This window comes from Equus asinus, chromosome 1 (genome assembly GCF_041296235.1).
Source record: "Equus asinus isolate D_3611 breed Donkey chromosome 1, EquAss-T2T_v2, whole genome shotgun sequence".
Taxonomy (NCBI): Eukaryota; Metazoa; Chordata; class Mammalia; order Perissodactyla; family Equidae; genus Equus; species Equus asinus.
Window position 1 is genome coordinate 155,387,536 of NC_091790.1, and position 23,299 is coordinate 155,410,834.

General features: G+C 41.4%; 1 protein-coding gene across 1 annotated transcript; it reads left to right on the forward strand.

Moving 5' to 3' along the window:
• The first annotated feature begins 3,313 nt into the window (after positions 1–3,313).
• NPY (neuropeptide Y) lies at positions 3,314–10,899 on the forward strand. The gene is made up of 4 exons (XM_014839015.3): positions 3,314–3,656; positions 4,572–4,759; positions 8,729–8,809; positions 10,700–10,899. Exons 2-4 carry the CDS (start codon positions 4,572–4,574, stop codon positions 10,722–10,724), a joined length of 294 nt encoding a protein of 97 aa, XP_014694501.1. The 5' UTR covers positions 3,314–3,656; the 3' UTR covers positions 10,725–10,899.
• Positions 10,900–23,299: the final 12,400 nt, after the last annotated feature.

Genomic DNA, 23,299 nt, shown 5'->3' on the forward strand with positions numbered 1-23,299 from the left:
ACGAGGGCAGCCATACAGTGATCTCAGCTCACTGCCTGAAGAAATTATCCAAGAGGCAGAGCAGAAGGGAGGAATTGACACAGTCTGACAGAGGAGCTGGAGCTGGAAGCGTGGGGAGCCAGATCAGCTAAAATTCTCAGTTAGAGTACCAGATAAGAAAGAATACTCTGGAGGTCTGCAGAGTGTCCTGCTCAAGTATTTGATGGATTTCTGATCCGATCATGTGCTTGAAGAAACCACTGGAGACTAGGAAAAGAACCACACAAAAGGACGAGAGGGAACAGTGTCCAGTGCTCACCAAGGGCAGAGGGTAGTGCCTGTTCCAACAGCCAGAGGGGAAGACGTCACAATTTCGAGAGCATCAGTTATCAGTTAAAGTAAGAGGAAGTTTCTTGCCTCAGAAATGGGGAAAAAGGAAACCTAGACTAACACGAGCTCTGGTGCTACCTAAAAAGCTTAAGTGTAAGACTCAAATGGATCAAACTGTTCCCGAGTTTTTAACTGTGCCCCCCCAAAAAGCTCAAGAATGGCTTTAGGAATGCAAAACATCCAACAGACACAAGGTAAACGAACAGCGTGTGACGTCCTATCAAAAATTACCACCCGGACCAGGAAGAAGGGAAAGCAGAGCCAGGAGGAGAGGAAAAGCAATCAGCCCGAAGGACACAGAAACGCACAAATGAGAGAAGCAGTACACAAGGTATTATTAACGTGCATTCAAGAAGCTAGAGAAGACATTGAACATGTTCCGACATGAAAGATATAAAAAAAAATCCAAATTGAAATTCTAGAGATGAAAGCTGAATGGTCTTTGTAGTGATTAGACATTGCAGAAGAAAAGATTAGTCAACTCAAAGTCATAGCAATAGAAACTATCCAATAAAACAGAAAAAAAGAGCAAAACAACAACAAAATCAAACAGACCATCAGTGAACCGTGCGACAACACACAACTACCATATGGCCCAGCCATTCTGCCCCTAAGAATTTTCCCAAGAGAAACAAAAGCGTATGTCCATGCAAAGACTGATAACAAATGCTCACAGAAGCTTTATTGTAATAGTCCAAATTGGAAACAACCCAAAGTCCACAAGCAGTTGAATAGATAAAAAAAAGTTTAAAACATATCCATATAATGGAATGCATACTACCAAACAATAAAAAGGAATGAATTATTGATGCATGCAAAAACACTGATGTATCTGAAAATAATAATGCTGAATGAAAGAGGGCAGACAAAAGAGAACATACCATGGAATTGTATTTATATACAATTCTAGAAATTGCAAACAAATCTGTAATGAGAGAAAGCACATCAGTGGAGGAAGGGAGCAGGGAGAGGCAGGAATTACAGAGGGACATGAGGAAACTTCTGGCGGGCATGTATTTGCTCATTATTTTGATTGCAGTGATGACTTCATGGGTATATGTATATGTAAGAATATATCCAATGGAATATTTTAAACATTTGTAGGTTGGTATTTCTCAGTTATATCTCAATAAAGCTGCTAAGAATAAGTAAACAAATAAACTTGATTTTGAAACAAAGGAGAGAAATGGTTTAGCAGTTAGAAGGAGATGCTGGGTTGAGTGACAGTTGTTTTTGTTTGTTTGTTGAAGAGTTTTGTTTTGCTTTGTGTCTTTTATAGAACAAACTCAAGCAAATTTATAGGCTATAAGTTTATATATCTGTATGCATAGAAAACTATAGGAAAGAGAGGACCCGATCAATGGAGCAAAGTCTTGAGAGAGAAGAAACAGAGCATTCAGACCCAAGGCCAGGGATGCAGTTTGGACTGGAAAGAAAGAGGATATGGATGTGAGGACACGTGTAGGGTACACAGCTCAGTTTTTAATTCTCCAAATGCCAAACTCTGAGAATAAGCTGTTATTTTTGGATACCAGTAACATTAAGCCAAATTAATCAAATTTCCACATCTCCCCCACTCAACAGTGGTGTGTCTCCTTAGAAGTAATTTCTCCCAAATTCAAGGATTCCTTCCGAGTTTAGGTTTTAACTGATAGGAATCTGTGATACACTCACACTTTAAAACTAAGATGATTTTATTGAAAAGTGGGAAGTGCCTTTCTCCTTAACAGGAAAGGGCTCTAAGTTAGAAGGTGCTTTGCTCTGACTTTGTCCAAGGCTCTTTCCTATAAGAACCTCTGAGCGATGCTGAGAGCCCTGATGTTTGTGTCTCAGGCACATGTTTGTGTAACATGGAAAGAGAAGCTGGCACCTTAGTGAGAGGGATGCTGGTCTTCAAAATTTCTAACACTCAGACACACACAAAACACACACACACAGAGGAGTGCTTACTGCACAGTAATTGATATTTAATTCAATGGGGCTGAAATAGCACAAAAACAAAGTGTCAGTTTAACAGACTCACTTGTCATTTCAGCATTAAAATAACGTGTAACTTAACGCTTTAATTTCCTAACGTGCCATTTTATTTAGAAAGATTCAGACTTCTAGGAGCATTCATTCAGGGAACTTTAAGATGCAGGCCACTACATAAAATCCTGATTCTGTAAAAACAGTTTCTGTATCTTTGATATTTATTCAACAGGTTTATCGCGATGTGCAAATTAATGATGAAAGTTTTTGATCTCTTTAATTTCAGTCAGAACCCACATTCTCAACCAACGTTCACTGAATGTATCTGGGACTAACAACTGCCAGCAGACAGAGAAATTGCTGTTCATTTAACTATGGGTAGCGTTGGACCAAAATTTTTCGTTTGATTGCGCTTTAAGGGGTCTCTCGAGGGTCCAAACATGGCACTTTTCCAGTAAACCAAGGAAATGGAACTCCCGCCTCAGGGGAGTTTTCAGTCGCCACACTCTTTCAGGTCACGACCGAGCCGGCTTCCCCGCATTTGGGCGAGTACTTGGGGAGGGCTCATCTCCCCGAAAAATAAGCTGAGGAAAGGGGAGCTGAAGCCACTGAAGCCCATTCTCAGCCCCTGGGAGGAGGGGAGGCATTCTGGACCCTCTAGCTCCGGACTTCGGGCAGGCGCCTCGGACCTGCTTTAAGCGCAGGAAAATCTGTGCACCAAGTTGTCTCTCCAAACGCGCTCAGGAGTTGTGGTCAGAGCCGTTGCCGTGCGCGTCCAGGGGATGCTCCACCACGTAGGGGATTCAGGTACCCTCTACCCTGGCGCCCAACGGGTTGGTTGTCCGGGGGACAGGAGACAAAGATGATCCGGGCTGCTTCTGTCTCCGGGAGGACTGGACGGGGCGTGAAGGAAAGCCGGTTTGGGGCGCCGCCGGAGGGCAGAGACTGGCGCTTTGGCTTTGTCCGGCGCCCTTGGAGCGCGCTGTCTCTCTCGCCCGTGCCAAGCCCCCAGTCCTGGGGCAGGGCTTGGGGCGGGAGAGTTGGGATGTGGGCGGCACCTGGAGCCAACACTCGTGCGACAGCAGCTCCAGCCCCTTCCCCGCGTCCCCCACCACTCGGGGGCGGGAAGTGGCGGGGTAAGCGTCACCCGAGCGTGATTGCCCAAGGCCCCCCTCCTGCTGCGGTGAGGGAGCGCCATAAAAGCCCTGTTGCAACCCGCTCTCGACACCCCATCCTCCGGCTCTCACCGCTCCAAGAGGCGCGCCGGACAGCAGAGCACCCGCCGCCCAGCCACGCCCGCCCACCAGCCTGCCACCGTGAGTGCCGCGACCGGCTCCGCCAGGCGGGAGCAAAGGGGGGACGCCGGTGAACTTGCCCGGGGCGTTGTCCAAGCCATGCGGAGTCCTAGGACGCTGGGAGGGTCGCGCCCTGCTCCCAACCCCTGCGCGCCGCGCTCCGACGCGCGCCAGCCTCTCTGGGCGGTTAAATCCCACTTGCTCCTTCAGGTCCCCTCTGATTGTGCATCTGCCCTTCTCCCGGCTGGGCAGTCCTTCTGGGTTATATTTTGGCGCATATTGAGGGGGAACACGACCTGCAGCCCAGGGCAGCTGACAGTCTCTTCCGAGGTCGCTGCCCGGAGAGAGGTTTCCCAGGCAGCGCCCTCTGAATGAGGAATCCCCGGAGTTGGAAGCCCCGCGCCCTGCCACCTCCCGGGATCCTTGGGGTCAGAACTGAGACTGACTGGCCCGGGGAGCAGTTCTCTCCCCTCTCCCCAAATTGCCACCTCGAAGTAATCTCAGCCATCGCTGTCGAGCTCCTGCAGCCGGGCAGACCAAAAGTACGAACGAAGAAAGTTTTCTCCTCTGACAGAGGTTTGGGGAAGAGGGTAGGAAAGCGATAATCCCTCAACCCAGCGGGAGGAACTTCTAATTCTGTGTTTCAAGCGTCTAAACTGGCGCCAGCGCTCCCACCCCTCCACCCCTCGCGCCTCTCGCCCGGCGACTCTTTGGCGCTGCAACTTGGACCCGAGTTGCGCGGAGTTTTCCGGCGGAGCAGAGGGGCCAGGCCAGGGCAGACCGTGCCCTGGGGAGGCAGAGCGGAGCTCGCCACGCTCCTCTTTCCTCTGCGGGACTGGGTCGAGCGCGGACTGGGGGTAGAGGGTGGCAGCAAGGGAAGGGGCGTGCGTCCTCTGAATCCCCAAGTCCCGTCTGCTGCGCCTGCTGTGTCCGCAGATGCTGGGTAGCAAGCGACTGGGGCTGTCCGGACTGACCCTCGCCTTGTCCCTGCTCGTGTGTCTGGGCGCGCTGGCCGAGGCGTACCCCTCCAAACCTGACAACCCGGGAGAGGACGCGCCCGCGGAGGACTTGGCCAGATACTACTCGGCGCTGCGACACTACATCAACCTCATCACCAGGCAGAGGTGGGTCGGTTCGGTGGTACTGACTCCGGAGCGCCCTGCCCGCCCACCCGGAGATCCTGGCATCGTAGAGGACAGGGACCATTTCTTTTTCTTCGCTGTATCACAGGACAGGACAGTATCGGGCACATACTTGGCTCTCAGTAAATGTTTGCGCAGGGCACTGAGTACTTTCCCTCCGCAACTGCAGTCGTAAAATCGTGATCCTCAGATTCAGGTTCCCTAGGCTGTGTGGCTGGCCGTCTCCTCCCATCCACCCCCTCGTCTTTTTGTTTTCAGAGCAGTAGGGGGCCTGTCTGGAAACCTGGGTGGGAAAGTTCCCAGTGAAAGGGGTGAGGGGAGCGCCAGGGAAGCGGTGGAGGGAGGAGGGTGAGCAGGGTGTCTAGGAAAAACAACAAAAACAACCAGGAAGCAGCTCGGTTGCTGAAGACTTTGCCAGATTTTCCATCCTGCCCAGAGCGAACTGAATGACAGTATTTAGGAAAAGACAAATAGAGCTATTTTTCTTTTCTTCTGTGCAGTGTTTTTTGCAGTCTCAGGCCCTTACTTGAAAATTCTGGCCCCAATAAAAAGAAATTTAGCAGAAAACAATTGATCTAAAATGCAGAGACTTTTCTCATTTTGCAGCAGGTGAGTTCTGAAAAGAAAGTGTCCACTTGGTGCTTTATTAAGTAGAAACTTAGATTGGTGTAGTCACTCTAGGGTGAATTCAAGAATTACATGGAACCCGAGAAATCGTAAACTTTATTCTGAACCCCTAGAAAGCTAAAATGAAATGGCACATTTTCACTCTTAACATCAAATGTTAAGCAAAAAATCAAATCCAAACTATTTTACAAATATTACAGGATTTAACATTTGTTTCCAAAATCGATTCATCTTAGTTCCAAATCATTCAATATCTTATTTTAATTGCTGAGATCAAATGACCTTATTATCTAAAAAGAAGGAGCCCTTTCAAAGCATTAATGTTAACATGTTTAAGTTATGCTTTGTAAAGTGTCAATTTTGTTTTCACCATATTTTCACTGTTTACAAGTCAGGGAATAGTTGAAAATGATCCAAAGTGGGGAGAATTTACATTTATTAAATAAAATTTTCTTTTTTCTGTTTCATCAAAAAGGGGTATAACATCCTTAAAAGCTTTTGAAAAAGTCCCAGTTTATATAGAATCAGAAATATATGAAAATGCCAGAATTAAATAGTATTGGTTTGTGATCCTTAAAGTCTGATCATTTAAATTAACAAAAAGCAATAATGTTTGATATCCTAGTAGGCTTCTCAGAAAGTTAATTGCTTCTGATTTTGCTTGTGCTATCATATAAACCAGAGAAAAGAACTTGTACAAATAAAAAATATATTAATTATTATTTTTCTAGGAAAACCTTTGCTGATTATGTAGTTTGTCAGTTACAGCACACAGTAGAGCTTACTTCTGCAAAGATGATTGCTATAGAGCGTTACCGTCATCTAGAGCTTTAGCATTTCAAGATGTTTTTCCTAAGCATTATTTCATTCAGAGTTTACCTCAAAGCTTTGAAGTGAGTATAATCATCTCCATTTTACAGATCATGAAACTAAGAACATTTCGTGAAAACTTATTTTAGGGGTGATGAAATTGGAGCCTTCCTACTGGTTTTCCTTAGGTATTCTTGCCACCATCAGCAGTCAGTGCGATCTCCAACATCTTTGATGAAGAAAAAATAAGGGAAAGGGACTTGAATTTCATGGGAAGAGATTCAGGTTAGGTGGGAATGAGTTGATCCTGAGGCAGAGTTCCCTGTCTCATCTTCATGTAAGTTCCCTCTTAGAAACCATCAGAGGTTTATAATCTGCCCCCATCATCTCCATTCTGTATTCTCATCGCCTTCCCACCGCACACACCCAATCATACGCATATGTTTATATTTTTGGCAATTACAGTGTCACTTGTGAACATATGTTTTAATTTGGCATAAATGGTAGTCTGATATCATTCTCTTTCCTCCTTTGTTCTACTCAGCCCGTGTTTTTAAGCTATGCACTCCTGGTTCATTGCTTCTGAAAGCTGCATCGTCTGTTCTAGAGCATGACTCCAGGACCATTTGCTCATACAGTCTTCTAGATCAGTGCTTCTCAAATGGGGCTGACTTTATGCTCCCCAAGACATTTGGCAGTGTCCGGAGACATTTTTGGTTGTCACAACAAGGGGTGGGTGCTACTGACATCTAATAGGTAGAGGCCAGGGATGATGCCAAACATCCTACAATGCCTAGGACAGCCCCCTGCAACAAAGAATTATCCAGCCCAAAATGTCAATAGTGCCAAGATTGAGAAACTCAGCCCTTGGCTAGTGTTTCTCCATCCTGCTTGCACAGTGCAATCACCTGGGGAGCTTTTAAAATATACTGAGTGGGGTGGGGCCTGGACTGCATAGTAGTTTTTAAAGCTTCCCAGAGACTCTATCATTGAAAGTTAAAGAATTATAGGGAAGAAGGGTAATACAGAATTAATGAGAGAAGGGACTAGTAAACAATGCTTTATGACTGTGCAAATCCTGCTATTATAGATTTAGGTCCGTTACTGGTAAATTAGAGAAAATATTTGCCAGTTCGTTCCTTCTCTAGAGCGTGATGAAGATAAATGAGTTAAGATTGCCCAAGAGTTTTAAGATGAGTAAAATCAACAGACAGAATAAATAAGTATAAGTAGTGGCCTAGAGTCTGATATCACAACTCCAGCAGAAAATCTTTGAGGAGATCCTACACATGATGGGGGTGGGGGAGTTTGCTTTGTTTTTGCTTCTCTTGATCCCCAGCAAAGGAGCAATAATAGGAAATCTTTCCAAAAAACTTAGATGTAGTTGTTCCTGATAGGCGGTTGGAGTCCACCCTCTGGCAGCTTTGTTCTCCTGTTTTACCTATTAGCTAATCAATCCATACCAGGCTGATTTTTCATTTGTGAACAAAGTGGCTGCTGGTGTCCAATGCCTTTTCTGAGAAAGAGAAAGATAGCCTCTTCAAAAAAATACAACCTGGTATAGATTTGTCGGACCCTTTAGCAGTGAGAGAGAGAGAAAGACAGACAGACACACACCAGTGTACACACCCACCTGGAGCAAGTAGTGTGTACCGTTCAGGAGGAAAGCATAACCTTGCATTCATACATTGTCCTCTCCATATCCTGCTATGGGAAAAAAAGACCAAGCACATTTCTATGGACTGGTAGGATTCATTTATATTTACAGGGCAGATCTCGCAGTATGAGAGAAGGCTTTTGGCTTTTGGCATCCCAAATAAATATGGAAAATACAGGACCTAGGATCTATTGGTAGCTGTAACAATGGGTGCAGTTCAACAGCAGTAACATGACTTTGTGCATCACTTTGTCACTTTCAAAGTATTGTGACTCACATTGGATAGTCACAGAGACTCTGATTTAAATTAGGAGTTACAATTTTAGTTTTACAGATGAGAAAACTGAGATTCAAAGGCATGGCTGGGTCTAGACCTTTAGTCTGCTAATTTTTTTCAAGGGCTGTTTCGGACCAAATATCATCTGGTCTCTTGGTTAAGATTTAAACGGCTGTGTATCATCAGAACTATAGCCAGTTAACCAATTACGGAAACATTTAAAACTATACTTCAGTGCATTTTCATTTATTTCCTATCACCTACTTACAAAATTATACCTATATATGTATTGCTTGTGATAGTATAAAAAGGCAAGAATTTGACTAGGAATTTTGGTTGGGTTTAAATGATCTGCTAAGTTTTTTTATTAAGTATTTAAGCAAAGTTTAAAATATATATATATAATTTGAAATCATATTTGTTTCTCTATAATGAATGCTTCACACACCCAGATTACTTCTTAGCAGATGACCAAGTGAAGATGTTTTAGACTTAATACCCCAAATCTTCTTTTTTTCTAAAGGACTTTATGACTCCTCCAAACTTGCTTTAAAGGATTTTTTCCCCTTTTTTTTTTTAGATACGGAAAACGATCTAGCCCTGAGACACTGATTTCAGACCTCTTGATGAGAGAAAGCACAGAAAACGTTCCCAGAACTAGGTATGAAAAGGCTCCTGTGGGACGTTGTTGTGGAGCTCAAGGTTCCCAGGGGAGGGAAATCAGAGGGTTGCCCAGGGAGGAGGTGTTGGAATGGGGTCTTCCAGACCAGGTAGGATTTGGGCAGAAATGGGGATGAGGAACAAGGTAGGGAGGACCTTTCTTTCACGTACTCATTTGCAAACCTCTAAACTTCTGTGGGGTAGTATTTTCCAGCTTGAATTATTTGATGCTCCTTTGAAAAAATTAAATATAAGTGACTTTTATGTCAGAAGTTACTCTGTAGAGAATTGCTAACTGGGCTAGAATTGGGGGAGCACAGAGTGAGTCCCCATCTCGACATTGAAATCACCAACCGTGCATCTCTGGCTGGGATAGTCTTTGGTTTTTATACACTATGTGGAGTGTCTAAACATCCAAGGAAATGTTCCTCATGGGTCTCCCTCCAGTCTTCCTGATTTTACGTGAAGCTGTAGATAAATCAAGGGGTGCTTCTGTTTACTTTTGGACATATTTTAGTTTGACTGATGTCACATCGTAATTTATTGCATTCAATGAATGAATGTTGAACAACATATTATTCTTAGAGGCTTGTCTGTAACCTTGGGGTTTTCTTGGAGTGTGGGTCTGTCTTGAGAAGAGGTGCCCACCAAAATCCAGGTGTCCAACATTGGGCTAGGATCCTCTGGTGCCACCTGGATGAGGAGTGCTCCTGAAAAGAAGCCTGATCCTCTGTTTCCATAACTGGCTCTTCCATCTGATGCCTCCTGCGTCTACCTCCAGTAAAAATCAGACACATATGGGTCATCCATTTTGGGGGTAGCACATCCGCCCTAAACTCAGAGCTCCACAGCGTCAAGAACCAAGTTCCCCAGAAGAGGTCACTAGAACACTTGCTCAGTGAGCGTGTTGGAGTGTCACTCTTCACTGGAGTTCTCCGGAGAGACTAAGCAGATGCCCCACGGAGCCATTCGCGGTTCCTCCCAGCCTCCCTCTGTTCTCTTGTGAAATGGCAAGCCGGGGTGAAGGTGCAAGTCTAGAGTTGTCAGCTTTGTTATCTCTGAAGGAAACAACAATTTAGACTAGAATAACACTCCACTACTCTTGCCCCTGGAGATACTAGCCCAGACTTAAACAGCAAATACAAGGGAAGCAGGTGGAAAATTCATACAGGTTGTTATTAAACACTAAGCAATAAATGCTTTTTAATGTTTCCTTGACATGTATATGATGTTTGCCACGGTAAAAAGTTTAGGGTAAGCCATATCTACTTAGAGTCAGAAAAAGAACCATCCAGACCTGCTTACAACCTTGCTGCTCCTCTTTGTTTTGTGGCCCAAAGTCACACGGTTGGTGCATGAGATAGAGTTAATTGCACCCTGATGGACGGCCTCAATCACGTGCAGTTAGAGACAAAAGTTGACAGCTCTGAAGTTGCCTGTGAATGGTATTTTATTAAAAAGTGTTCCTTATAGTCTAATAAATAGCGTCTTACTACATAAAAAGCCTTGCAGGAAAACAAAGGAAGCATATTCAGAGTTGAGTAACAGTAACTTTCTTGTTGCAGTTTTGTGTGATTCCCATAGTTCTGATCTTCAGAAATATTGCAGCGTTCTTCCGCTTCTTTGATAAATACAGAGCCTTTTAAATACTCCCTCTGAGTTTTGCCGGAGCCTCCTGTTAACATGAGGGAAAGCTGCTCAGCTGGGTCCTTGCACGTTATGCCGCTGTCTCCCGCTCTGATGTTATACTTGGCGTCCTATTTAGAATGCCACCAGGAGCGTTTTCAAGTTTCTGATCATCTTTCAGTTCAGAGCTGGATGTCTCACTCTTGCAGGCCTCCCAGGAAGTTGGGAAGCTTCTCTTACATGCTTTGCTTCCTATGTTTGACAGGCTCGAAGACCCTTCTATGTGGTGATGGGGAATGAAACTTGCTCTCCGGTCTTTGCCTATTTTTCAACCCATACTTCATCTTGTAAAACTAGAGTCTGCCGGTCCTCCCAATGCATGAAGCCCCTATGCTCAACTCTGCAGAGTTTCCCTTTGTCGTCATTGTATATATGTGCATTTAAATAAAATACCATGCATTCGAACGTGTGTGCTCCTCTGAAAAATCTGTTGTTGAAATAGAATTATTTTAAGTTATTCAAGTAGCTGATTCAAGGTGTGTTTCACCAATATTATAGTAGTGGCTATGGAAGATATAAAGATATGATTCATGATGACCAAGACTCGTGTGTGTGTGTGTGTGTGTGTTTGTGTGTGTGTGTGTAACAATAGAAGTATTTGGAAGCGTTGAGCAGGGAAATGCTAATTTGGAACTCCCACCCCCAGCCCCATTCACGTGGAATCCTCCTTAGCCTATGCCGTCAGCAGAAACGATTGCTGTCCAACAGAACTTTCTGCAAAATGTCCTATATCTCCTCTGTGTAATAGGGGAGCCATCAGCCTCATGTGGCTTTTGAGCAGTTGAATGCAGCTAGTGCAAATAGGGAGGTGAGTTTTAAATTGTATTGAATTTTAATTTAAATAGCCACGTTTCTAGAGGCTACCACATCAGACAGCTCATGTCAATGCATTTACTTAGGCCACTCCTCTTCGAATTTGAGTCATAAACAGAAATACACTGAGTAGGATGATTACCTTTTCACACAGCATGGGACATGTTAATTAGTTTGGCTAAAGGTTATTAAACTTTCCCCTTCCTTCATGTGTCTATTTGCATGGGCTTCATTTAAAATTAACATTGGGGCCAGCCCTGTAGCCAAGTGGTTAAAGTTCTGCCCGCTCTGCTTCAGCAACCCTGGGTTCGCAGGTTCAGATCCCAGGTGCGGACCTACACTCATCAGCTGCTCTGTGGAGGCATCCCATACACAAAGTAGAGGAAGATTGGCACAGATGTTAGCTCAGGGCTAATCTTCCTCACATACACACAAAAAATAAAATTAAATAAAATTGATGTTATTAGATTCTTACACGTAATTTCCAAGTCAAAGAAAATGGGTCTCATCCATTTTCGATATTTCATATTCTCATCCATATTTGTACTTTGAATCACATTGTAAAAAATCTGCACAAATATTTTTTTTGTGATGTCTTAAAATTGCTTACAAAAACCACATTTACATCATGACTTAGGGAATCTTATAGTATATAAAATATTCTCTCCATATAAAGAATTCTAATGTTTCATTAGCCAATGAAGTCAATGATGCTGCGGAACATAATTTCCTTTAATGAAACAGATAAAACTGTTCTGCGATTTTCCTAAATTTCTCCTTATCTTTGTTTATTTGTGCTTTGAACTAAATACCAATATGTAAAGCATTTTTTAAAATCTTAAGATATTGAGTCAGTCACAATTTATTATCACACAATGTCAAAGTTCTTTATTAACCTAGTATATTAACCTAGTATATTTGGAGATTTTCTATATTGAACTTAGTATTATGCAAAGAAAGTTCACTCAAAGATTCATTTGTCAGCACAGATGTGTTGAATATTCAGCACCAGATACAGAACTCTTCAGAGCAAACAGGAGTAAGGTATATGAACCATTGAAAGATAATCCAGGAATTTCATTTTAAACAAAAGTTTAAACTTCTTATCTCATCAAATAAATGCCTGAAAGCTAAACATTAAACAGCCTACGTTGTACCAATAATTAAGGCCTTGGTCTCTCGCCTATTCACCTCATCTTCCTAGAAAAAGAACTGAGCCTTCACACCATGTGAGCTCTGTGGTCCTGAGTCAGTGGCTCACAGGTTCTCTGACCTTCAAATTCACTAAAAAATTTCTGAGTTCTCATTCACGAAATGGGGATAACACATCCAGTTCTGGGTACTTTCACCATAAGCATCCTTGCCATGGATATCTTTGCTGCAAGTGTCTTTCCTACAAACATTTTCACCACGTAACCAATTTCCCATAAGGCAATTTTGACATAAAAGACAAAATGATGAGAAATAAAAGAAGAACATTAAAAAAGGACACAATAAAACATGAAAAATGAATATCAAAATGAAAAAGACTATTGCGAAATATAAAATATTTGAATACATTTAAAATGTGTTTAGATTCATGGCAATACAGCCCAAATAACCGATTTTATTCTGTGGGTTGTACCTAAGCACTTGTCTTCAAAGTCTGTCTTTACAGTATCGTACATGTTTTTCTTTTTTTGTTGATTCATGTTTTTTTGCTTGTTGATTCATCTCCTTGTTTGGCATCCATTGCACTTTTTCTCTTTTGCTAAAATTTTCTTCATTAAGAGAGGTATCAATTTCCAAACACTAGGATGCATATTTGTGACAGAGCTTTGCATTGAACTGTGAAAAACCTTCTACTCTGTTGTTTGTTCTTGGCATTTTAGGGGAGGAAGACATTTATTCTACCCTCTCTGGGTTCATCTGGCTGGAGAATGAATTAAATTCACTTGAGATAGAATAGCAGGAGAAAATTAAACAAAGCTTTATAACATGTATACATGGGAGAGGCTCAGGCAAGCTGAGCAACTAGCCAAAATGGCTGAAGCCCCCACATTAAATATCATCTTCAGCTAAAGACAAAGGAGGATGTTGGGGGTGGGGGGGAGTCAGTTACAGGAGGTTACCAGACAAGCACAACAAACAAATGCAGATTTAAGTCCTTGTCTTCCCCATTGATTAAGAGTTTCTAGAGATAAGGTCATCCCCCCCTTCTTCCTGGTACAGAGGGGGAGACATCTTTACAGATGGAGATTTCCTTTACAGTGTAAATGTCTCTTACAAAGGGTAAGTAAATTCTACTTTTCAGTTGCTTTCCTGTCTGCAAAGTAACCAGCCCCAAATAATCATCATGTCAAAGAGACATATCTTGTGGTGGCCAATTCCAGGCCCCCACAGCATGTTGTCACATGTCTGTTGATAGATGTTCCAGAGTTTTGTGGGAAATGTGGAGCTAAGATTTATATAAAATAAATATGGGAGTACTGCATCAATGGAGAAATGACACCAAACTGTCAACCAGTTATTTTGTCTTTTATGGCAAAATTGCCTTACAGCCAAATCGTTATATGGCGAAAATCTTTGCAATGAAAATGCTTGTGGCAAAGATGTTTGTGGCAAAGAAGCTTCCAGCGAAAATACTGGACAAGGAGAAATCCTGCCCAACTTTCCACATCTACATTGGGATCAAAATTCAAGTTAAGATAATGTTACGAGTAAGTAATAGGAGGGAGGTGGATACGGAAGAAATTTTTGATGATTCCTGTGTTGGATTACAAATCTCTTGCTTTAGGTTGAATGTTTGTCTCCCTCCAAATTCATACGGTGAAATCCTAAACCCCACTTGGAGGTGGGACCTTTGGGGGTGATTAGGTCATGAGAGTGGAGCTCTCATGAATGGGATTAGTGCCCTATAAAAGGGACCCCAGAGTGCTCTCTTGTCCCTTCCATCATAGGAGGACACGGTGAGAAGATGGTCATCTATGAACCAGGATGCAGGCTCTCACCAGACACTGCTGGCACCTTGATCTTGGACTTATCAGCCTCCAGAACTATAAGCAATAAATTCATATTGTTTTTAAGCTATCTATCCATAGTAATTTGCTATAGCAGCCTGAACAGACTAAGATATCCCTAATAAGCAGGAATTTTCTTTAGGAAGTACAACAATGGTAAACTCTTAAAAATTGTAAAACTACATTCCAAAAGATTGTCTAGTCACATTTTTCAAATATTTTCAGCCTGCCAGCCTCCTTGGAATAGGTGTAAAGGCACCAGATCACCCACCTGTCATTGCAAATAATAATAATAATCCTCCCTGAAGTTACAACAAGAGTGACTCAGCCTTCGTTAACGAGATGCCTGTAAGCAACATAATCATTAGCAAGTAAATCTATAAGCATTTGTTAGCTTTCCTCTGATCCAAACTCTGCTCTACATTCTAAGAGGTATCTATCAATTGTGCATAAGTTTTTTGCAGATGACGTTGTGTTTTTATTTTGATCCTTACGATGCCATGACACATTCAAGCAAATAATTATTCCCCCTTTTCTCACAGATGAGCAAACTGAGGCCTAGGAAGAATACATGACTTTCTCCACCTCATTCCAGTTAGAGAGACTAGACAGCAGCTCCTCTACTTGCAGACTTTGCCCTGCCTGATGATGTCTTGTGGAAGATGTAAGTCAAGACCAGGTCGGATATAATCCAGTTCAGAATATAACTCTGGCACACTTAAAACAAATTAGACAATAACAAAGTACTAAACTGTGCAAAAGGTATTTAGAAAAGGGAGTGAATGTGGGTAGAATTAGCTGCAAGAGGCTTAATCGAGAATGTGAATGTTGAGCTGGGATGGAGGACATTTTGGTTGAGGTGAGCAGCTGGGTTAAACGCAGACATGGATCAGCCACAGCTTGTGTAGGAGAAGTCCAGGGGTCTACCCAGCAGGAACAGAGGCAGAGTGGCCAGAGGTTGGATTGATGAAGTAGGTCTAGGAATCGCCAAACTCATTCACCCATTCATTCTCTCACTTGACATTTTTTGAGCATCTAATATGTATTGGATATTGTACTAAGCACTGGGGATATAAAGATCAATAGTAGTTTCTCAGGGAATTTACCACGTAATGAGGGAAACAGGTAATTACCGTGCATTGTCGGAAGCACAGAGATGGGAGTGTTAGAAGTTTGGGATGTAGTCAGGTGCTTCCTTCCCCCTCATCGTGCTTCCCTTTGTCAGTTTCCTGACAAAGGATCTGTCAATATGTGAATCAATTACCAAATGGGGAACAAAGTGCAGGATGGGCAAGTGTCCAATGAGGCCAAATGCAGGGCTGTCCTAAGCTGAGTCAGGGTGCCTGGCTGAGGCCCGAGCCTCTAGAGTAACCCTGCCCCCATACCAAATCTCTGCATCCTTGTAGAGAGTGACAGGAGCACTGAGGTCTGTGAGGCGGCCTCCCAAATCCACTCACCCAAACAGCCACATAGACAACAAGAGCCAGCCTGCCACATCCGGATGCAGATGGAAGAAGAGAAGGGCACTCATGACTGTGCATACCCTTCACATACAGCGTCCCTGTCCACGGTGCAGTGTGGTCTAATGAGTCAATCAGAACAGCAGCTCCCCTCCGAGGCAGAGGGAGATAGGAACAGAGAAGAGAGGAAGGGGTCCAAAACCTCTTTGGACCAAGGCTAAAACTTAAGCCCTTCAAATTCAATGTGTTCAAAGCTGTTATTCCCTATTTTAGGAACAGAGCTATCTCCTCCCTCCCTGACAAGAAGTGGGCACGAGGTGATACAGGAGCCATGAAGGGGCACCACCCCAGGCTGGGGAGAGCAGAGGACACAAGACAGACTTCCTGGAGCTGCTGATGCTTGAGCTGAGGTTTGAAGGATGAGCGCCAATTGCCAGATGAAGAATGTGAGACAGAAGGTAGAGGACATGCAGATATGAGACAGCAATACATGTTTTGAGCACTTTTTAATTATTCTTGATTCCTATATTTTGAATTTGACTATGTGCTAGGCCTGGACCACAAGTTTACTATTCTAAAGAGAAAATCCCAGTTGGGATGAAATCATGTCCCCCAGTCTCATCTGCTTTTCCTATAGTCTTGGCTCCAGGGGCAAACTGGCCCCTCTAATAATATTTTTCATTCAGCCAAACCACGACTAGACTTCTCAGCCTGAGATCTCTTAACCATGATCTTGTGGACAGATTCACAAGCCCAGAGAATAAATGTTGTGGGATTGGTTCTATCCCTAATTCAGGAAGGAAGGGACTCACTATTTGTTTTGCAGTACTTTAGCATCCTTAATATTTTTCAGCTTCTTTCCCCTGCCTAGATAAGGGTCAGGACAGAGGAGCAGATATAAAGAGAAGGAAAAATCAGCACTGGTTGGGAGTTCCACATCACGGCACAGCGCTTCCCATTAAGTAAAGATGACTGGGACACCTTTCCGAAGCTGGGTGCACATGCGGACCCTGTGGCTACTGAAGACAGGAAAGTAAATACAACAGCAGTTAATTATCCCCCTCTTTCTTTCTAACACACATGCACTCTGTTGATATGGTTACTTGTTGCCATGTAGGCAACAGAAAATGGTTTTTCTCCTCCATGCAGAACATTGGAATCAGTCACGATATCATCAGAACTAAACAAATACCTTTTCTATCATCATAAAGGAAACCAGCCTTTTGAATGAGATGTTTCAGTGGAATATACTTTTATTGTGGTTCGTGGGTAGGAAGATTATGATATTGTCACAACTAAATGATTGCCTTTTCTTCTGCCTATTAGAAAAATTAGTACAATGTGAAATCACACAGAGTCTTTCTCTCTTTTTAAAATCGGAGTGGAATAACATGTAATTAATTATATGTGTCATCCGGGCTCATTTTTTTACTGTGCTAAGTAATAGCTACCAATTTAAACCTGTTCTGTTGCTGCAGGACTAAAACACTTTGCAATTATGGGAATGGGGTGATCGTGTGTGCTGATCCCTGCCTTGTCGCCTGATGTGTAGTTGGTGCTCAGTGAGAGCTGTGGTGACGACTGGGAGATCTCAGAGGAACCAGAACAAATGCAACGTTTGGTGAACGACCTCAAAGGATTCTTTGCGATCCTTTCATGAGGTACAGCTACCATTTATCCAGGGCCTTGACAAAAGCACAGGAGTTTATTTCGCCAGAGCTTCCTGGCGCTCTCCAAGTTGCTCATTGAAGAGACAGTTCTTTCTCCTCATCTCAGAAGTTTGATTACCTTTGATTACCTTCAGTATGAAGTTCATAAAAAAGTTTTTTTGTCGACCTTGAATATTGTGGAACCAAAATCCCCTCAAATAACTTTTGAGTCACTTGTAACTTTTCTCTGGCTTTGAGTTTAATGATAATTTTGGAGTTCTTGTAAATTATTATATTACTAGTATGTCATTTTAGCATATTACACATATTACTAGTGTAATGACTCTAATTTGGAGAGCATCTTACAGCTGTTTTTGTCCTTAGGCAAATTATTTTGATATTTAAACTTGTAAAGAATTTGGGTCTTTTTTTAAAAACTGTTTTATCTACAAGACATGGACTCCTTTAATTGCCAATCTAGTCGTAATTTTAAGATTTTTCATTTTCCCAGAAGTTAATTGAGCTAGAAACTTGATTTGTTTAGTGTATGTATTTGAAACTTCACTTGACTCATGAATTTGGCTGCTATACCATAGTATCATGAGGTGGTTTAAAGTTGAAATGAGAGCCTTTGAGTAGAATATAAAAATCACATTTTACCCTTTTGTCTCATTAAGTAATATCTTACTATTTGGGTACTCTCTACTACAGAGAACAGCATCATTTAAATGATTTTTCAATTAAAGTTTGCCTGGAATAATTTGAACTTTATTTATTCTAATACCTACATCTTTTCTGTCACTGCCAAATCTTTCCAATTTATAGCGACCTACTAAATTAACTGGTCTGTGAACTTTAATGCAAGAATAAGCAATGTTGGCAGAACATATTTAATATAGCCATTCTTCCTAAAGACTGAATTATTGACCAAGTTAAAATGGAGATAGCTGATCTCTGATGAGTTTCTCAAGTCTCAAAGATGTTATCAATTCCTAAAACATTCATTGAATAGTCTATCTGTGACAGGTACTCTGCTTGGTTCTAAGAGTGATATAAAGATGAGTGAGCCAGTTTCTCTGCTCTCAAAGACCTAACAATTTATGAAGGAGATAGACACATGCTTAAGTGACTATAATACAAGGCAGATCATTATTGAAGTTTAAACAGAAGCATAAAGTAATTGCTATGAGAGAACAGGGGAGGCGGAAATCATTTCCACTGGAGTGTGTAGAGAGTGGGGAGTGTGGTTTGAAGTGGATCTTGGTGAATGGCAATTGTTCAGTATGCTGCTCTTTACTTTTGTGGATCTCAAGGTCATTATTAACTATGTTATATTCCTAGAAAAAAGGCTGTGCAGGTGCCTAAGCAAGGTCCAGGTGGTTTCTGATGGCTGTCTGGGGACGGGGTGATTGGCCATCCATCTTGGAAGAGCATTGATTGTCTTAATTGATACACATGGGAGGTGGGATGAGACAGTGAAGACCAAGGAGGGGATAGGGTGGATTCTGATCTCCTGTTAATGCTCATCCCTCCATCCTGAAAGGAGAGACTCATTTTGGGTAACATTATGAGAAGAGTAAGTACACAAAGCTAAAAGTACCATGTTTTTGAAAGAAGTGATATTCTTGGCATAGGATAGGCTGTATTGGGGTCTAAGTGACAAAGAATAACAGAGAGGAGACAATTCTCTTCTCTCCCACATGCGGACCACGGAGTAACTTTAGTACCTGGGAGTTCGGGTGACCGTCAGAGATCAAGTGCCATGCCCAGCAGAGCCACAGGAGAAACTGGCACTTGGCAGAGCACAGTTTTCACAAAGGGCTCCAGTGGTTGTGGCTGATGCAGGCAGATCAGTTTTGGGATGCTGGCCTGGTAGGGTGATCAATCATTTGTGTTTTCCCAGGACTTTCCCAGGTTTAGCACAGAAAGACTTGCATCCTAAGAAACTCTTCTGTTCCAGGCAAACCAGGACAGTTGGTCGCCCAACTTAGGAAACCTTTCCCCACACCACTATTTGTGATCTTGTTTCAAGGAAAAATATGCTTTGGGTGCCAAACTGCTTACAAGTGAGCATCTGCACCAGCCATCAGCATTTACACACCTGAATAAAAATGTTCAATAGTGCAATATTTTCCTAATCAACCTTATGGGACACTAGTCTCTTTAGATAATTATAAAATGTAATTTTAAAATATTCCCATGATAGCAAAACATCAGCTGTGAAGACATTAAGAATGTCTTGTAATTTCTAGACCAGCCACTTTCATATTCTAACATTATAAATACATTGGTTGCTGAATGCATAAATATTTAATTTCATGGATAATTGACTCTTTATAAGAAAAATGGTTTCTACTTGAAATCCTAAACAGCTATTTGCCTTCTGTGGTTATAAGTTTTGCAGGTTTTGTTTTTTGTGATGACAAACAGAGTATGAGGGAGCTGACATTTGTTGAGAAGTTAGTGTAAACTGACCCTTCATTTACTTTAACTCTTTTAATCCTCATACAAACCATGAGAGGCAATTATGACTGACCACAATTTACCTATGGGGAAACTGAGGCACAGAGAGGTAAAAGGAAATGAGGCAACAAAGCTGACAAGTGGTGAAGCTGGAAATCCAACCCAGGCCAGTCTGACTACATAGCCCATGTTCTTTGCATTATATCTTTTTACCTATGGGGATTGTAAATCATTGTGTGCCTCTCAGGAAAATTCCAACACACTGTTTCATTATATAAGATCACAATGGTCATAAACGACAGGCAGCGCAGAAAACTGCTAAGATAGACTTTGGTGTCAGAAAAGACTTAATTCTTTTATCATTGTGCAATAACACCCTTATCCCCAAAATGCATTTTGCCTAAACGTCTAGAGTGCCTAATATTAATACAGCTACACTAGCCTTTTGAAAATTGGTATTTGACTATCTTCTTTTATCCATTTACCTTCAACCTTTCTGAGCCATTAAATTCTAGTTGTATCTCTTATAACAAAATAGTTATTTTTAAAAAGTAAATACAGGCATAGCTCAGAGACATTGTAGGTTTGGTTCCAGACCTCCACAATAAAGTGAATATCATAATAAAGTGGGTCACACAAATGTTTGGTTTCCCAGTGCATATAAAAGTTATGTTTACACTATACTGCAGTCTATTAAAAGTGTGCAATAGCCTTATGTCTAAATAAAATGTACATACCTTAATTAAAAAATACTTTCTGGCTAAAAAATACTAACCATCCTCTGAGCCTTCAGCTAGTTGTCATCTTTTTGCTAGTAGAGGGTTTTTTAAAAAACGCGTATCTGTGAAGCATGATAAAATGAGGTATGCCTGTAGTAAGCTCTTTCAACTAGCAAGTTTAGACTATTTACATTTACTGTGATTACTGATGCCTTTAGATTTATTTCTACCATCTTATTTTGTTCTGTTTACCATGTTTTTGTCACATCTTTTTTCCTGTTTCTTGCCTTCTATAAAATAAATCAAGTTTTCTTACTCCTCTTTTTTCCTCTACTAGTTTGCAGGTGATATCTTCTATCCTTCTGAACAAAATAAGGACATTAGATGAGTTCAAGTCCAATAACCCTCTCTAGCCATTTTGTTTTTGTCCTCCTAAGCTAGCCATTATTATTTCTGTCCTTTTATCTAGTCAATGATCATTTATATTTACCCATGTTTTCCAATTTTTTGTTCACTGTTGCTATTTTCAATGTATTTCTTCTTACTGGGTTCAATTTCCTTCTTCCTAAAATACATCCTTCAGTAGTTCTTTCATGCAGGGTCTTAATGTGGTAAACTCTTTGAATTTTTTTCTGAAAATATCTTTATTTCACCTTGACTCTTGAACGGCCCTCTAGGTGGATGTAGTATTATGCATCTCCAGTTATTTTTTCTCAAACCTCTGAAGCTAGTGTTCCACTGACTCTCAGCCTCCATTGTTGATCTTCATAAGTCTGTAGTTATTCACATTGGTTTCCTTCTGTAGATAATCTGTCTTTTCCTCTGTGGTTGCTTTTAAGAATTTGTCTTTGTCATGGTGGTCTAAAATTTCACCATGGTGTGTTCAGATGTAAAACTTTCTTTTTATTTATACTTTTACGGATTTATTGTGCTTTTAAATCTAAGAATTTATGTCTTTTATGAGCTCACAGACATTATTGCTTTAAATATTGCCTCTCTCTTATTTTCTCTATTCTTAAAATTCTGCTGAATAAACCTTCTCATTCTATGTTCCAAATTTTTAAATCTCTTTCCTAGTTCCCGTCATTTATCTACACTGCATCTCTTCAAATCTGCCTTCTAATTTCTAATTTTCTCTTCAGCAAGTCTAATCTGCTGCTTAATCTATCCATTGGGTTTTAATTTTAATGACTGTAGCTTTTTAATTATGATTTTCAGAAATTCTATTTTGTTTCTATGAATCTTTTCTGTTTATTCATATTGCTGTATTCTTTTCTTAGGACTTTGATTCACTTTTATGTCTCTGATTACTTTAAATATCCTATATATGTACCCTTCCAGATGTTGTTTTGTATTTTAAGTCCTTGAGGCTCTACGGCCTGAGTGTGTTGGATTTTCTCACTCTCACTCCTGTTTTTCGGTCACTCTTCCCTATGGAAACCCCATAGATCTTGGATGGGAGGGAGTGTTCCTTCAGAGTAGATTTGTGTTTGCATCTGCCAGGTGCCCCAAAGGGCATTACCACCCAGTGTACGTGACTTTCTTATCTTAGTAGCTCCTGGATTATAGGGTTAAAATAAATCTAACTCTCCAACCCACATGATGTACAACTTGGGGTTTTAGACTTCTGTGGAGACGTTTTTTTCCCATCCAGAGCCTAGACATCGGTAAGCAAGCTAAGCCAGTGGGCACAGTTTTTCCTATGCCATTTTTTCATTATTTCTTATATCTGCAATAAACAGCTATTTGAGGGTCCTGTATTTATGCCAAACTCTCAGTTCCACCTCCCACTTCACCTGGGCTGAAAGCCTATTCAACTGCCTTCATTAGGAATTGAAACCAAATCCACTAGTTTACTTGAACTTACTCCCAATACAATCTCAAAGAGGATGAAGCATAAGAACAGTTGCTTAAATTTTTGCTTTTTAGTTTCTTTTTCATTTCTGGTACCTAGATAATTCTTCTCCTTTTTCTGTGAGCTCTGTTTTGCATTTTTTAAATTATATATTTTATTCAGCATTTCTTGTTTGTTTGCATCATCTTAGTACTTGGTTTTGACTGAATTGGATCTTGCAGATGCTAATACTCTACTCACTGCTATGTTCTCTGTGTGCCCAAAACAGCAGCCATCCCTTGGCATATATGTGAAAGAGTTATACAAATATATTTAGACTGGTTCATCAGTAAGACTGTCATCAAAGAGAAAGGAAGATGCACATAAATTTACACTTCAAATATTTGAGGAAACCACAGAGTAGTGAGAAAATCAGCTCCTACAGAAGAAATATGAAATAGAGGACAAAAGAGGTACTTTGCAGTTATATTCCTGCTCCTTCCCTAACCTCCTGGATGACCTTGAGCGGGCCACAACCTCTCTCTTACTTTCAGCTTCTGAAAAAGTCAATAATAATATCAACCCGGCCTAACTGTTAGAATTAAATGAAGGAGTACATAAAATGAAGGAGCGCATACTTGGCAAAATACCTGGCAGATAGTGAGTGCTCAATAAATTGTAGTTCCCTCTCTCCACCAAGACAGAGAGAATAGGTGTGCGTGTTGTCATATCATCAATTAGAGACGGTTTGACAAGGGATTTCAGCAGCTAATTTAGATGCAAAACCAATCTGGCCTTTAGAAATCTGGAGTACTTAAGGATTCAATTGGAAAGAAAAGATCAATAAAGATGCAAACCCTGACTGGTC